Genomic DNA, 15503 nt, shown 5'->3' with positions numbered 1-15503 from the left:
CGGCCCATTATGTTAGGCTGGGTCCTTTTCCCCCATAATTATAGGAGTCATACATAATAAAAAAAGATGATACATTTATCATATATATGGAGTACCTCCTCTCTCTAGAGAGATTTATTTATAAATATTTTTTGTGCTCAATTTTTTTATCCTACTAAGCTGTACTCAGTATTCATGTTGGAAAAGAAATGAACAAGAGAGGAGGGAATAAATAAAATAAAAACAAAATAAGTTTACACATTATAAAAATGAGGATTAGTAGATTTGGTTAGGCAAAACTTCCAACAAAATATCGCGAGAAATTGCTTGGCCTGAATAAAGTATTGGAGAAATTACAGTAAGATTCTTTGGCCAACTTTCTCTTTTCCCATTTTTCTTTTTTCTTCTTTTCTCTAATATTTGTCTATCTTCCCAAGGTCTTGCTTACTGAACCTTTACCATTCTTCAACACTGCCTCTTTTCCATCATTGTCAAAGCTTGCTTTCATACTCTCTCTCTCTCTTTCTCTCTCTCTCTCACCATTGTGTAACCAGAGCTTTCTCATCACTTGGTTTTCTGCTACTGAAAGGTAAGCTCTGTAAACCCACCCTCCTCATATTCTGTACTTGGATTTTTTTTCATTTTTCTCCAACGGTCATTTTTTTTCTTTCATCCTAGATGATATGTTTCCCTTGGTCTTGTTTGTTCTTCTTCTTCTTTGCAACTCTTATGGTTTAGTGGGTTCTTTGAACGCTGAAGGGTCTGCCCTTTTGTCATTCAAACAGAGCGTTAAAGAAGACCCAGAAGGGTCTATGAGTAACTGGAACTCTTCTGATGAGAGTCCTTGTTCATGGAATGGGATTACATGCAAAGAACTAAAAGTTATTTCTGTTAGCATTCCAAAAAAGAAACTTTATGGGTTTCTTCCTTCTGCTCTTAGAGCTCTCTCCCAGCTCCGCCATTTGAATTTGAGAAACAATAAATTGTATGGGACCTTGCCTGTTGAGCTCTTTCAAGCTCAGGGGCTACAAAGTTTGGTCCTTTATGGGAATTCCTTATCTGGGTCTGTGCCAACTGAGATTGGGAAGCTCAAATACCTTCAAACCTTAGATTTGTCCCAGAACTTCTTTAATGGGTCTTTACCCAGTTCAATTATTCAATGCAAGAGACTCAAAGCCCTTGATCTTAGTCAAAATAATCTCACTGGTTCTCTGCCAGATGGGTTTGGGACTAGTTTGGTTTCCCTGGAAAAACTTGATCTTTCATTCAACAAATTCAAAGGTTCAATTCCTAGTGACATGGGAAACTTGTCTAGCTTGCAAGGCACTGTTGATTTGTCTCATAATCTTTTCTCTGGTTCCATCCCAGCTAGCCTTGGAAACCTCCCTGAGAAGGTTTATATTGATCTCACTTATAACGATTTGAGTGGGCCTATACCACAAAATGGTGCTCTGATGAACAGAGGACCGACAGCTTTTATTGGGAATCCTGGGCTTTGTGGCCCTCCATTGAAGAACCTATGTTCTTCAGATACCTTTGGTGCAAGTTCACCTTCCTCAATTCCATTTTTGCCGGATAACAACCCGCCTGGGAATCCTGATGATAATCCTGGAAAAAGTGGGAAAGCAAGAGGGTTAAGTAAGAGTTCTTTAATTGTGATTGTAGTGAGTGATGTTATTGGCATTTGCCTCGTAGGATTGCTGTTCTCATATTGTTATACTAGGGTTTGTCCTTGTAGCAAGGGTAAGGATGAAAATGGTTATGGTTTTGAGAAGCGAGGTAAGGGAAGGAAGGACTGCTTGTGCTTTAGGAAGGATGAATCAGAGACTTTATCAGAAAATATTGAGCAGTATGACCTTGTGCCATTGGATACACAAGTGGCTTTTGATTTGGATGAGCTTCTTAAGGCATCAGCTTTTGTTCTAGGAAAGAGTGGAATTGGGATTGTGTACAAAGTTGTGCTTGAAGATGGGCTTACCTTAGCCGTGAGAAGATTGGGTGAAGGGGGTTCTCAAAGGTTTAAGGAATTTCAGACAGAAGTAGAAGCAATTGGAAAGCTAAGGCATCCTAATGTTGTAACCCTCAGAGCCTATTACTGGTCTGTTGATGAGAAGCTGCTCGTCTATGATTACATCCCTAACGGAAATCTTGCCACTGCAATTCATGGTAAGTTTCACCAGTCCCTATTTCTCAGCGTAAAGGATTTTTTTTCTTTTCCCTTCTCTTTATGGTAGTTATTTAACTTATTTTGATTTCTTATAAATACTTTGATTAATGTTCTGATATATCTTTATAATTGATTGCTTCGGTGTAATGTCATCAGGGAAACCTGGAATGGTATCATTTACACCACCATCATGGTCTGTTCGGTTAAAAATTATGAAAGGAATTGCAAAAGGCATGGTCTATCTACATGAGTTTAGCCCCAAAAAATATGTCCATGGAGACTTGAAGCCCAATAATATACTGCTTGGACAGAACATGGAACCCCACATTTCTGATTTTGGACTTGGGCGCCTTGCTAATATTGCTGGGGGTTCCCCAACCCTGCAATCTAGTCGAATGGCCACAGAGAAAGCACAAGAAAGACAACAAAAGAGTGCGCCCTCAGATTTTAATACGGTTAGTTCATCTACAAATTTGGGATTTTGTTATCAAGCTCCTGAGGCACTCAAAGTGGTGAAACCGTCACAGAAGTGGGATATTTACTCATATGGGGTGATCTTACTAGAAATGATTACTGGAAGATTGCCTATAGTTCAAGTGGGTACCTCAGAAATGGATCTTGTTCAATGGATTCAGCTCTGTATTGAAGAAAAGAAGCCACTTTCAGATGTTTTGGACCCATATTTGGCTGAAGATGCAGATAAGGAAGAGGAGATTATTGCAGTTCTGAAGATTGCAATGGCTTGTGTTCATAGTTGCCCCGACAGGAGACCCGCAATGAGACACGTCTATGATGCTCTAGACAGGCTTGCCATAGCCACTGATTGAGCAATCCAACAAAACTTTGAATCTGGTCATTCGTGAAGCTTGACATTTAGTTTGCTGACAGATGCATGACTAGCTGAATTTTCCTAAATTGAAAAGGATGAAAAAGAAGGGAACTTGCATCAGAATTGAAAGTCATGGAAGAGAAAATGATTATTTTGTGTTAGTGACTTTGTTCTCTGTAAGATTCTCTTTGTTAGTTGTCGCTAGGTGAAGGTAGGGTCTGCTCGGAGAGCATGCTATGAGAAGTCTCAAACGTATTTTGCACAAGCTGGCTGTTAATATTTTTCTGAAAGAATGTCTTTTTCTTCTTGCTCTTATTGCAGACCATTTTGTATCTTCCTGTTTCTTGGTCAATGAATTTAAATTATTTGTTTGTTGTTTCTTTCTCATCACTCTTAAATTAATCATTAAACAATGGAGGACAATTAATTTATTCCAGTCACGTGAACTCAAAACCAAGATTGTGATAACTGTGTTACTTGTTTGGCCGCATTCAGCTGAACACCTTTGCTTTATTTCCCCTAGAATGCTTTACCTTACTAGATTATGTGGTGCATATTTTGAACATACTAAAATCATTCTGGAAATTATAGACGTCTTGAATTTAGATAATGTGGTGCATATTGCTCTAGTCTTTCTAATTAGTACTCATTCAGTGATTCCACCCAATACCTATATTAATAGTGCACATCTGAGTAGACTGAATTGACATATCTTTCTATTTTGTGAGGTTGACGACGTCAACTTTGTGTGATATTCACACATCTTTTCTAATCCGAATTATTCTCAATCTTATTTTTACTTTTCCAGATATCAATTTCAAACTTTCCCCTCCAACTATCCCATATCAAATATAATACAATCCAACAAAAGTGTATGGCAAGCAAGGCAAAGCGACACGATATTTTTCATGACTGCAAACATAATTTGTTATGATTACAGCAATATTATTTTTATATGAGTCTATTATTGATGTTATTTTTACAAGAAAATAACAATAAACCAACATAATGGTTTGACTTGTTTTCACTCTGTTTAACTCCATTTGATCTTTGTTACTTATCTTTAACTTTTTCGTTAAAAAACAACTTTTATTACCAATACATAACATAACACGAATCAAAAAGTTAAGATTTAAATTTTTTAAAAGAGCTTGAGTTATGGGATTTTGTGTCACTATGCAAACTATTGGTCATTTGCTAGAACTCCTTTGAAAAATAATCAAAAAAGGAAGAAGGCAAGAAACATAGGATTGTTTACGACGAACTATTAAAAAATGTCTATACATTGGGACCCACTACGGAGTAGAATTCAAAATTAAGACTTTTTCTTTTGTTGACTGGGAGCGAAAAAGCGTAAAAACACTGTAATAATAATGCACATGAACTCCAATAATGCTCAAAATGTCTTTGTAACACACTGAAAGAAAATATCTCTCTCATCTCTCGCGCTAAAATTCAAATCGGCGATAGCTTTGGGTTAACGGTGGCGATAGTGGAAGAGCACGTATGGGTTTGGGCTTTCGTTTGTAGAGGAGCACAACTACTTTGGGTCTGAGAGAAAAGATTTACAATTTTTTATGTGAAAAGAAAAGCCGATTGAGATTTAAACCTTTATATTATGCGCAGGTTGTTTTCTTTCTTTCAGTACCTTTATATTATGCATAAGTTATGGATATAAGAGTTAGCATTCAACCTCAATTATTTCTTTGTCTTCTAGTCAATGAGAACCCGAACGACACCATAAAAAACGTAGAACTGGTGGTGTTATTGGCTTATTGCTTGACACTAGGACAGAACAGGTATAAATAAAGTAGAAAAGGTTTATTAGCACCGACAATTTCACGGTGGTGTTATTGGCTTATTGCTAAGTTCATTGATACCCAGCTCTATTTATTTAGTTTCTTTACAAATTTCCTACTCCTATTTGATCTTGTTTCTTTCTTAATTTTTGTTGTTCTTATGTTTTTTTTTTGAGGAGAGAGATATAAAATATAAGCAAAAAGACTTATTTAGAGGTGGGTAATGGAAACCAAAAGGAGTTAAACACAAATGAGCAAAGTGTTAAGTTTTAAAACACAAGTGAGTAAAATGGAAACGAGCCAAACCGTGAGTGAGTTTACTATAATTTTCCCAATGAAAATTTTGTGTTCCTATGACTTATTGTTCAACAAATAGTTGATTTTCTAGTACCAAACATGAGGCGAGATTGTAGGGAGTAGACACCACCAATCTGCAAGAACATTCTTAGCTGTCCTTGGATTTATTTGTGGTCTATATGCCTGTTATTTTACTTTTACGGTGGCTTCTTGTCGGAATGTATTTGGTCAATTTTGTCCATCTAAGCTTTCTTAACATTGATAATAATTAAAAAAGAAAAAAGGCTTTCTTAACATTTTGTATTCTAGTGTTAGAAAAATTAAAAGCTTACTTGGGGTAACTAGAAGGCATACATTGTTGCAGAAGTTCATGTACACACTGCTACATTGCCGTTTCAAGTGGAGGCTTAATTGCAAATGACTGATAACATGGAATTGAACAACTATTTATCAGTTTGAAATGAGTGATACATGGACATCCATAATTCAATTGGTTTAACGAACTCAGCATACTGTATGAGGAGACTGAGCCAGGAAATTCAGCTTTGTAGATCTTTATAGAATTTATTCAATCGCCCTAATATATATTGCTCTGCAGATCTATGCTGAGAGGCTGTGCAACCTGTGTGCATCATCTCAGAGGCTAGTTGAACAGAGCAGCAGCAAAGCCCTATGTTAAGAATTTCATTGGAATAGCTTTTTCATGTCATTTGTTAGAGTATGGAAGCATTCTTTTCCATTTCCTTGGACGCAGAATTTGGCAATTTGCTTATATTTCAGCATGTTTTGTGCACATTGATGGTTCTTCATAAATGAAAGAGGCTTAAGTTTTTTTAGCAGACAAGGATTTGGTCAATAGACGTTAATGCATCGAAGTGACACTTTTGGAAGTTTCGTCAAGAAACAAAGGTTTCTCTCCATTTAGGCGAGACTTTTTTTCAGTACTAATTTCGTTTACTATTAAAATGAGAGGAAGAGATTTACAAAAAAGTAATGAAATAAAACTTGCAAATGCATGTTTCTCCTTTTGGGTTTATGCTGCCCCCCTAATTAACTGCCATGTTGATGCACTCTGGTTAGCTTAGATTTGTATCCATACTATTACTGTGCTATATTTATAACTGCAGTGTGATTGAATGGTATTGAATCTACCACACCTACTGCAATGTGGTTGTAGCAATTGAGCAGAAATTGTCAAGCAGGTTGGCTAAGAGAGGAAGAAAATATTTGGTGGCTTAAGATAATCACATTAATGGTTTGAGATACTGTTTTGACCTCACAGTTAGTATCAAATGTTGAGGCATCAAAGGACGGTATTCTAAACGAGAAACAGTAGGAGTTTTGATTCCAGTTGTGCTCGCTCTAGAAAGACTGGAAAGGGGGAGAACGAGTGAGATGGATATTTCTAGTTTTTGGCTTCAGGCAGAAGCTACCTTTATGCTTGACACATGAGAAAAGCTTACATCCATCATCCACTCTGCACTACATAGTATCTATGTTGTTGATGTGGTCTTCTATATGCCAAATTGCCAATATATTCACCCGCTATATGCTACTAAAGTATTATGCTCTCACAGTCATTCAGGAAGGTTAGAATAGTTATCACCAATGTGTTAAAGAGGGCAAGCCCTCAGTGATTGAATTGTCACTATTCAGTGAATGGTATTCACTGATCAATATGTACTTGGAGAAATACATATTGTGGCATTATCTGCAGTTTTACACACTCTTGAGAGAAGAAAAACATGTAACAAACTGGACTGTAAGATGATGTAGCACTTCTTTAAAGCTACTTCTTTTTTTAATTTTCCTTAAGGCGTTTTGTGTATTGAAAATAATTCATTACATGCGATCTATAGTTGTGATTATCTTTATTTTTAAATAAGTTATCTTGTGATTCTCTATCAGGATTGTTTGGCTATTCCTAAGATACAAGAACTATTTTCTGGCCACAAACAAACGAGTGCACAGACTGCTTTTCTAACAATTCCATGTACTAAAGAATTTGAGCAGAACATGTCTTAAGATAGTTGAAAGTTGATCCCAAACAGCCTTACTAGCATTTACAATTTAGTACTCAAGAGGCCCAGCAAAACAAACACTCATCAGGATTCCACATGCAATTTACTCAGAAGTTGTGAGGGCCAAATGATTTTGGAGTACATTTTCTTAAAAAGTTGTTAGCTTAATCTCCTTCTAACTCAGAGATGCTTCAAAACCAGAGAGTGGGAAGAAGCGATGAGCTGATGAGGAAAACTTAGGTAAATTTTGATGAACCTGGAAGAAGAGCTACATTCTTTTGTGCAATCCTCAGCCGCTTCACACATTCCACAAATTCCCTGTCACCAATTGGAGGGGGGTTAAGAAAAAAAGGATATTAACACAATGGTTCCAATACTATGACTCTATAGTGTTCCATCTAACAAAGAAAGCGAAAAATGCAGACTCAAAAAAAAAAACGATGATGACAAAAAAGAACCTACTTCCATGGCACATCACCAACAGCTCTCCAATTCTCCTCTCTATCCTTATAGAACAGTGAGAATTCTGAGCCAGCCTGGAACAACCTTAACCCGGATGCCAATTGCCTACCTGAAATATTCAATTGGTTATTTACTTCCATTCCAACATGTATAATTCTCAATCTTCAGAAAAAGATTATTGGTACCTACCAAACATTTCTTCTAGCTGAAGTGCTAGGCTAGAGTAACAACCATGATCAAGTATGCAAATTTTCCGGCCAACTACAATCCCATCCATGTTAACTTTCACAAAAGCCCACCTTTCTTTGCTTTGGACTCCATCAGCCTCTTCATCACAATCTTCAGTTATACTTCTTGGATTCAAAGTGTCTGAACTTTTCAAGTTCAGGTTAGCTGGGGGCCAACCTAGGAGTTCATCATATCCCTCAAGGCTTTCCACTGGTCCAAATCCAAATTCTAGTTAGTACATTGCAGTTACTGTTAAAATTATTTTTATTTATCTGTTTTTTGTTGAACCTTGGTTCTCCTTACAAAGAAGACCAGACAATACCACTGAGTTACTAGACTACTGGCAACAGTTACAGTTACCAAATGGAAAGACTCAGAGACAATTTTCCTCTTGAGCATTGTGTACAAGTATAACATAACCAACCAATACCATGAATATGATAAATGAAATACATAATAGGAAATTGTCATCACATCCTCCCATGAAATCCTATCTTTTCCTGGTACAAATTACTAACATAAACCCAAATGAATAACATAAGTAATCAATTCAATGCAATAAAGCCTTAATCTCTCTACTACATGGGGTTGGTTAAAGCTATACATAAACAACAAAAGTAAAGGAAGGAAGAGCATACGATTTCCTGAAGGATGATAAGCCTCAGGTTGCAAAGTTCTCAGGCTAAGACCCAGATCAATGAAACCATCATCTTCCTTGGCTTGGTAATAAACTGAGTGAAAAAAGCCTGATGTGTTTGAATCCATTGGAATATTGCACAAAACAACTTTTAGTTTTACGCAGTTAAGTTGTCGGTAGCTACTATGTTATGCCGATTTGCATCCAATGGAGGTACCAATTTATAGCATGTTTGAGCCAAAAACAACTCAACATGTGAAGCAGAAAAGCAAACAGATTGTGGGGGCCAGTTAAATGTACAAATTGAAGACAAGAAAGCGTACTCAATTATCTATTATTGAATGATGCTTATCTTTTTCTGCTACTATCAACATGCAAGTAGCCAAGTAGACAAGATAGTTGAAAACACCACAAGAACAAGGGATGGCCAAAGTTATCTTAAAAAAAGTAGTTTCGGATTCTGCTACCGAACATTGCTACAAAAGTTTCAGACTTCTCAGGTTGGTATGGTATCCCAGGGTGACTAGGAGCAATTTCCAATGACTGATAACGAGTTTGTACTCCTTGGACCAACATGTTATAAACAATAAGTAATGCATGTATTGTGACAAGTGCAATACATGTTAAAGAATTGAAACACTAATTTTTCTACATGTTGCTTCATGTGTGCTGTGAGTGTACAATATGGACAATGGTACCGCTGGTGGCCTGAATTTAATGCTCATCAAAGTTGGTTTATTCAAATTATAATTGGACTCCAGTTTAGTTTATACTATTACTTCTTTCTTAGTGTGGTCTATTTGGCATTTGGGTTTTCTACAATGTCATTGTGTTACTATTGTGATCTCTCTGATTTCTTAACTAGTATTCTCATCTCTCCCACTTAAGTTTCCCCAAGCTATGTGAGATTACCAAGTTGACAGGTATTACTAATCATATATGCGTCATATTTCAAAAAAATTAGTAAAATTATAATTGAGTACCCTCTAATTATTTATGTAGTACAATTCAAATGTAAGAATTAGTACATGCCCGCATAATACATACTCATTTTATTTGATTAATGTAGAAATTCTCATGCGTATGTATTTACTATAACCCAAATGATAGTAACAACATAAAACCAGCCAGCATGATTCACCATGCCAGAAGTGTCAAAGCAATCCTGCCCCAAAAATGAATGACTTGTTAACTTTTGGGTCAACAAACATGATTAATGGGAAGACAGCAGTCCAATCCCAAAAAGAGGCTCGGCCCCAGAATGGGGCTGCAAGATCAGACCTAAATATAAATGGGCTTGAGTTTCAATATATTTTTATATAAGGCACAGATTTCTAATTGAGACAAGTCTGAGATGAGTCCAGTGAAGTTCATGCTACCCGGTTCACTAGGTTACAGTAAATGTTTCTCACTTTTAACTTCCTACACCTAGACCTTAATGAGCAGAGTTCACACTGTGTACAGTAAATGGTTGTCAAACTATTAAAGTCCTACTTCCAAGACCTTAATGCATAGAAACGGCTCTGACTCATGGCTACAGAATTTCATGCGCAACGACTTTTACCTTTATTCAGCTTTCACTTCCTGAATCAAGGGATGATCTCGAAATTGATGAGAAAATCATTTTATCTGCCAAAACACTAATTTTAAATAGGGTCTTATTAACTGACTCTTAGGATAGATGTTAATAAATTACTTTTAAAATTTTTTTATATCACTTTTAAATACAAAAAGTTGTTAAAATAATTATTTTTTTATAAAAAAATTTTTAAAATAATTTCTAAACTAATGTTCTTAAAGCACCCTGTAGAGAGGGAAAATTTCCGACCTATCACAAGCTGACACGTCACACTACCAAGTCCACAAAATACAGCCAATTACAAAGCACCACATATTGCTGCTAGGTTTTGCTATCACTACTCAGAAACCAATAGAAATTTGTCAAGTGTCATGCAAAAACCAATCACACATCAGTGCACGTGTAAGCGATGATATAAGCAGTCTCGCACGTATAAGCGATGACACAATCAGTCCAGCACGTGTAAACGATGACATAAGCGGACCAATCAAGCTCTGCCACGTGTCACCAATCAGACTCCGCCACGTGTCGCTTACCTACCCCTAAACTCCTATAAATAGAAGCCTTCCTAAAGCATTTGAGGAGGGCTGGGAAGAGGAGATCTGGAGAGAGGACACTAAGACATCTGAAGATTCAGAAGTCCAGAAGCTCTGCTGGAATCAAGCCCTGAAGCCTTCAGCAACTTCAAGAACTTTAACCTTCAAATACGAAGAATATTCGAAGCAGAATTATCCAAACTACCTGCCTAGATCTCAAAGTTCACTGGAATTAAGCTCAAAAGCCTCCAAAAACCTTGCAAACATAAATCAACGAAACTCTACGGATTCAAGCATCTAAAACACCGAAGGACTTCCATCACAAACCTTCAAATACGAAGAACATTCAAAGAGGAATCATCCAAATCATATTCCTAGATTTCAAAGCTCACTGGAATCAAGCTCAAAACCCTCCAGAAACCTCAACAAATCACAAATCAGCAAAGCTCTATGGATTCAAGCCTCTAAAGCACCGAAGAACTTCCACCACAAACCTTCGAAGACGAAGAACACACCAAGAACACGAAGAACACGAAGAACGTGAAGAACAAAGGATTTCTAACAAGCTCATGGCCAAAGATTCATTGTAATTCCGTTTCAACCATCTTCGATCCATCCCTCAACCAAATTGAAGGATATCCTGTGTTCAAATCAAAATCACATTACCACAACTCCAATCAACAAATCTTTCAAGGAGATCGAATCATATGATCACTCTTTTGTAATCACAGAGAATTGTACCACACATTCATCAATATAAATTCACATTTGTGAAACTATTTTACTTGTTTGACTTATTTCAAACAGAGAAATTTAGTCGTCCACATATTCTGGCACACCCGGTGGGACATCTCTGCCTTTCATCTCATTCTCCTTTAAAGAAAGAAACCTACATCATCTTGCTACCAGTTCCAATGGCCTCTAGCAAGAACATTCAAGCTTTAACAACTACTTCAACTAAACTTGGTACAGCTACCACCAACAACTACATTGGTGTAATCAATTGTAGCCAACCCAAAGCAAATAATCAACTTCAATCTCAATCAACCAAGGAAGCCAAGGTCCAGACAATCATCTCCTTAGACCCTCTTGCAAGAAACAAGGCCATCAACAAGGACATCTCCACCTTGGAACACCTCAAGTATGGGGGCAAATCCCCTTCTTCCTTCACAAGAAGTTGGTCGCATGATTTCTCTCCCATCAAAGGGAACCCAAAAGATGAGATTTCACGTACTCACTTCAAATCACTTTCTTCTCCATCATCTTGGGAAGTTGTGTCAGTCATGATGACTAACACCTTTACCATGGAAGAAAAGATGTCTGAAATGGAACAAAGGGTCGTCCTTCTCACAAAAGCACTTGAAGATAAGGACCTCCAAATTACAACTTTAATGAACAAACTCGAAGTACAAGATCTTGGTGAATCAAGCCAAGTCATAAATTCACATCCGCAAAGGATGACAAAGGGAGAGAAATTGAAAACACTCCCCGACGAGAACAATCTACTTCAGTTGCTTCGTTGTCAATCCAACAATTACAAGACATGATAACAAATACCATCCGAGCACAATATAGAGGTTCTTCTACAAGTACTCTCATATATACAAAACCTTACACAAAACGCATCAACAACATGAGGATGCCAAATGGGTATCAACCCCCCAAGTTCTTGCAGTTTGATGGTAATGGAAATCCTAAGCAACACGTTGCTCACTTTGTAGAAACTTGTGAGAACACAGGGACTCAAAAAGGCCTACTTGTAAAGCAATTTGTCCGTTCGCTCAAGGGAAATGCCTTTGATTGGTATACAGACTTAGAACCCGAGTCAATCGATAGCTGACAACAACTTGAAAGAGAGTTTCTTGACCGATTCTATAGCACGCGTTATGCAGTGAGTATGATAGAGCTTACTAATACCAAGCAATGGGAAGATGAGCCGGTGGTCGATTATATCAATCGATGGCATTCTTTGAGCTTGGATTGCAAGGATCGACTTTTTGAAATTTCTGCTGTAGAGATGTGCATCCAAGGCATGCATTGAGGACTTCTTTACATCCTCCAAGGGATAAAACCTCGAACATTTGAAGAGCTAACAACTCGTGCACATGACATGGAGCCATTGCTAGCCACGGAAGTACAAACCCTCCCATACTTGAGGAAAGCAGAAAGGAAGTAAGGAGGAATGACAAGAATGCAAAAAGCAATCTCAAAGACTCAATGGTTGTTAACATTATCGTAGTTAAGGTTCCAAGAAGAGGAGCGAAAGCAGATGAAAAACGACTTGAAGAGTGGCAACGAGGTGTGGCGTCTGACTTTTAAGGAACGTGAGCAAAAAGCATATCCGTTCCCCGATGAAGATATGTCAAACATCTTAGAACAACTACTGCAATTGAAACTGATTGAATTGCCAGAATGTAAGCGACCAAAAGACATAGGGAAAGTTGATGACCCTAACTATTGCAAATATCATCACGTTATTGGCCACCCAATCTAAAAATGCTTCGTCTTCAAAAAACAAATCATAAAGCTTGCCAAAGAAAATAAGATTGATCTAGACTTTGATGAAGTTGTCGAGTCAAACCATGTGACCGTTGCTTGTGATATACTTCCAACTCTCAAGCAGGGGGCAAACACCAACCAAGCTTACAAGTTGACCAACAATGATGATGAAAGGATCGGCCCCATCAATGGGAAGTTCCTCAAACGCTTCTACACTTAAAAATCAAGGATTGCTCCTCGGCAAGAGCTTAAACTACCCACTGTAATGCTGCAAGGGTACATGATGTCTTCCCATTACCTTTGAAAGCATACCAATAAAGAGAAATTAATCTCACTTTATGTCACCAATTGCTAGTGTGGCGTAGTGGTTGGATGCCCAAGTCGCCCTTGAGAGGTCTCGGGTTCGATTAATAGTGATACCGACTATTACACACTGAGCCCTCCTTTTTTGCACACACAAAAAAAAAAAAAAAATGTACCTACCAAACATTTCTTCTAGCTGAAGTGCTAGGCTAGAGTAACAACCATGATCAAGTATGCAAATTTTCCGGCCAACTACAATCCCATCCATGTTAACTTTCACAAAAGCCCACCTTTCTTTGCTTTGGACTCCATCAGCCTCTTCATCACAATCTTCAGTTATACTTCTTGGATTCAAAGTGTCTGAACTTTTCAAGTTCAGGTTAGCTGGGGGCCAACCTAGGAGTTCATCATATCCCTCAAGGCTTTCCACTGGTCCAAATCCAAATTCTAGTTAGTACATTGCAGTTACTGTTAAAATTATTTTTATTTATCTGTTTATTGTTGAACCTTGGTTCTCCTTACAAAGAAGACCAGACAATACCACTGAGTTACTAGACTACTGGCAACAGTTACAGTTACCAAATGGAAAGACTCAGAGACAATTTTCCTCTTGAGCATTGTGTACAAGTATAACATAACCAACCAATACCATGAATATGATAAATGATACACATAATAGGAAATTGTCATCACATCCTCCCATGAAATCCTATCTTTTCCTGGTACAAATTACTAACATAAACCCAAATGAATAACATAAGTAATCAATTCAATGCAATAAAGCCTTAATCTCTCTACTACATGGGGTTGGTTAAAGCTAGTGACTCTTACATAAACAACAAAAGTAAAGGAAGGAAGAGCATACGATTTCCTGAAGGATGATAAGCCTCAGGTTGCAAAGTTCTCAGGCTAAGACCCAGATCAATGAAACTATCATCTTCCTTGGCTTGGTAATAAACTGAGTGAAAAAAGCCTGATGTGTTTGAATCCATTGGAATATTGCGCAAAACAACTTTTAGTTTTACGCGGTTAAGTTGTCGGTAGCTACTATGTTATGCCGATTTGCATCCAATGGAGGTACCAATTTATAGCATGTTTGAGCCAAAAACAACTCAACATGTGAAGCAGAAAAGCAAACAGATTGTGGGGGCCAGTTAAAAGTACAAATTGAAGACAAGAAAGCGTACTCCATTATCTATTATTGAATGATGCTTATCTTTTTCTGCTACTATCAACATGCAAGTAGCCAAGTAGACAAGATAGTTGAAAACACCACAAGAACAAGGGATGGCCAAAGTTATCTTAAAAAAAGTAGTTTCGGATTCTGCTACCTAACATTGCTACAAAAGTTTCAGACTTCTCAGGTTGGTATGGTATCCCAGGGTGACTAGGAGCAATTTCCAATGACTGATAACGAGTTTGTACTTCTTGGACCAACATGTTATAAACAATAAGTAATGCATGTATTGTGACAAGTGCAATACATGTTAAAGAATTGAAACACTAATTTTTCTACATGTTGCTTCATGTCTGCTGTGAGTGTACAATATGGACAACGGTATCGCTGGTGGCCTGAATTTAATGCTCATCAAAGTTGGTTTATTCAAATTATAATTGGACTCCAGTTTAGTTTATACTATTACTTCTTTCTTAGTGTGGTCTATTTGGCATTTGGGTTTTCTACAATGTCATTGTGTTACTATTGTGATCTCTCTGATTTCTTAACTAGTATTCTCATCTCTCCCACTTAAGTTTCCCCAAGCTATGTGAGATTACCAAGTTGACAGGTATTACTAATCATATATGCGTCATATTTCAAAAAAATTAGTAAAATTATAATTGAGTACCCTCTAATTATTTATGTAGCACAATTCAAATGTAAGAATTAGTACATGCCCGCATAATACGTACTTATTTTATTTGATTAATGTAGAAATTCTCATGCGTATGTATTTACTATAACCCAATTGATAGTAACAACATAAAACCAGCCAGCATGATTCACCATGCCAGAAGTGTCAAAGCAATCCTGCCCCAAAAATGAATGACTTGTTACTTTTGGGTCAACAAACATGATTAATGGGATTATGGGAAGACAGCAGTCCAATCCCAAAAAGAGGCTCGGCCCCAGAATGGGGCTGCAAGATCAGACCTAAATGTAAATGGG

General features: G+C 37.3%; 2 protein-coding genes across 2 annotated transcripts; one reads left to right on the top strand and one right to left on the bottom strand.

The window, feature by feature from the left end:
* Nucleotides 1–380: 380 nt before the first annotated feature.
* On the top strand, nt 381–3355 carry LOC112038699 (receptor protein kinase-like protein ZAR1). The gene is made up of 2 exons (XM_024071541.2): nt 381–2145; nt 2303–3355. The coding sequence occupies exons 1-2, from the start codon at nt 663–665 to the stop codon at nt 2971–2973; spliced, it is 2154 nt and encodes a 717-aa protein (XP_023927309.1). The 5' UTR covers nt 381–662; the 3' UTR covers nt 2974–3355.
* Nucleotides 3356–7162: 3807 nt separating this feature from the next.
* LOC112038710 (auxin-responsive protein IAA32) lies at nt 7163–8653 on the bottom strand. Its single transcript, XM_024071560.2, has 4 exons — nt 8421–8653; nt 7744–7992; nt 7555–7663; nt 7163–7410 (listed from the first exon to the last, which is right to left on the bottom strand). The coding sequence occupies exons 1-4, from the start codon at nt 8545–8547 to the stop codon at nt 7329–7331; spliced, it is 567 nt and encodes a 188-aa protein (XP_023927328.2). The 5' UTR covers nt 8548–8653; the 3' UTR covers nt 7163–7328.
* Nucleotides 8654–15503: the final 6850 nt, after the last annotated feature.

This window comes from Quercus suber, unplaced genomic scaffold (assembly GCF_002906115.3).
Source record: "Quercus suber isolate HL8 unplaced genomic scaffold, Cork oak 2.0 scaffold_1095, whole genome shotgun sequence".
Taxonomy (NCBI): domain Eukaryota; kingdom Viridiplantae; phylum Streptophyta; class Magnoliopsida; order Fagales; family Fagaceae; genus Quercus; species Quercus suber.
This window is presented reverse-complemented; position numbering and strand designations above follow the sequence as displayed.

Coding starts and splice junctions, on each gene's coding strand:
- LOC112038710 (XM_024071560.2), bottom strand. CDS start 8,547: ATGGATTCAAACACATCAGGCTTTTTTCACTCAGTTTATTACCAAGCC. Junction 7,993..8,420: donor TTATCATCCTTCAGGAAATC/GTATGCTCTTCC, acceptor GATTTGGACCAG/TGGAAAGCCTTGAGGGATAT. Junction 7,411..7,554: donor GTTGGTGATGTGCCATGGAA/GTAGGTTCTTTT, acceptor AATTGGTGACAG/GGAATTTGTGGAATGTGTGA.
- LOC112038699 (XM_024071541.2), top strand. CDS start 663: ATGTTTCCCTTGGTCTTGTTTGTTCTTCTTCTTCTTTGCAACTCTTAT. Junction 2,146..2,302: donor TCTTGCCACTGCAATTCATG/GTAAGTTTCACC, acceptor TAATGTCATCAG/GGAAACCTGGAATGGTATCA.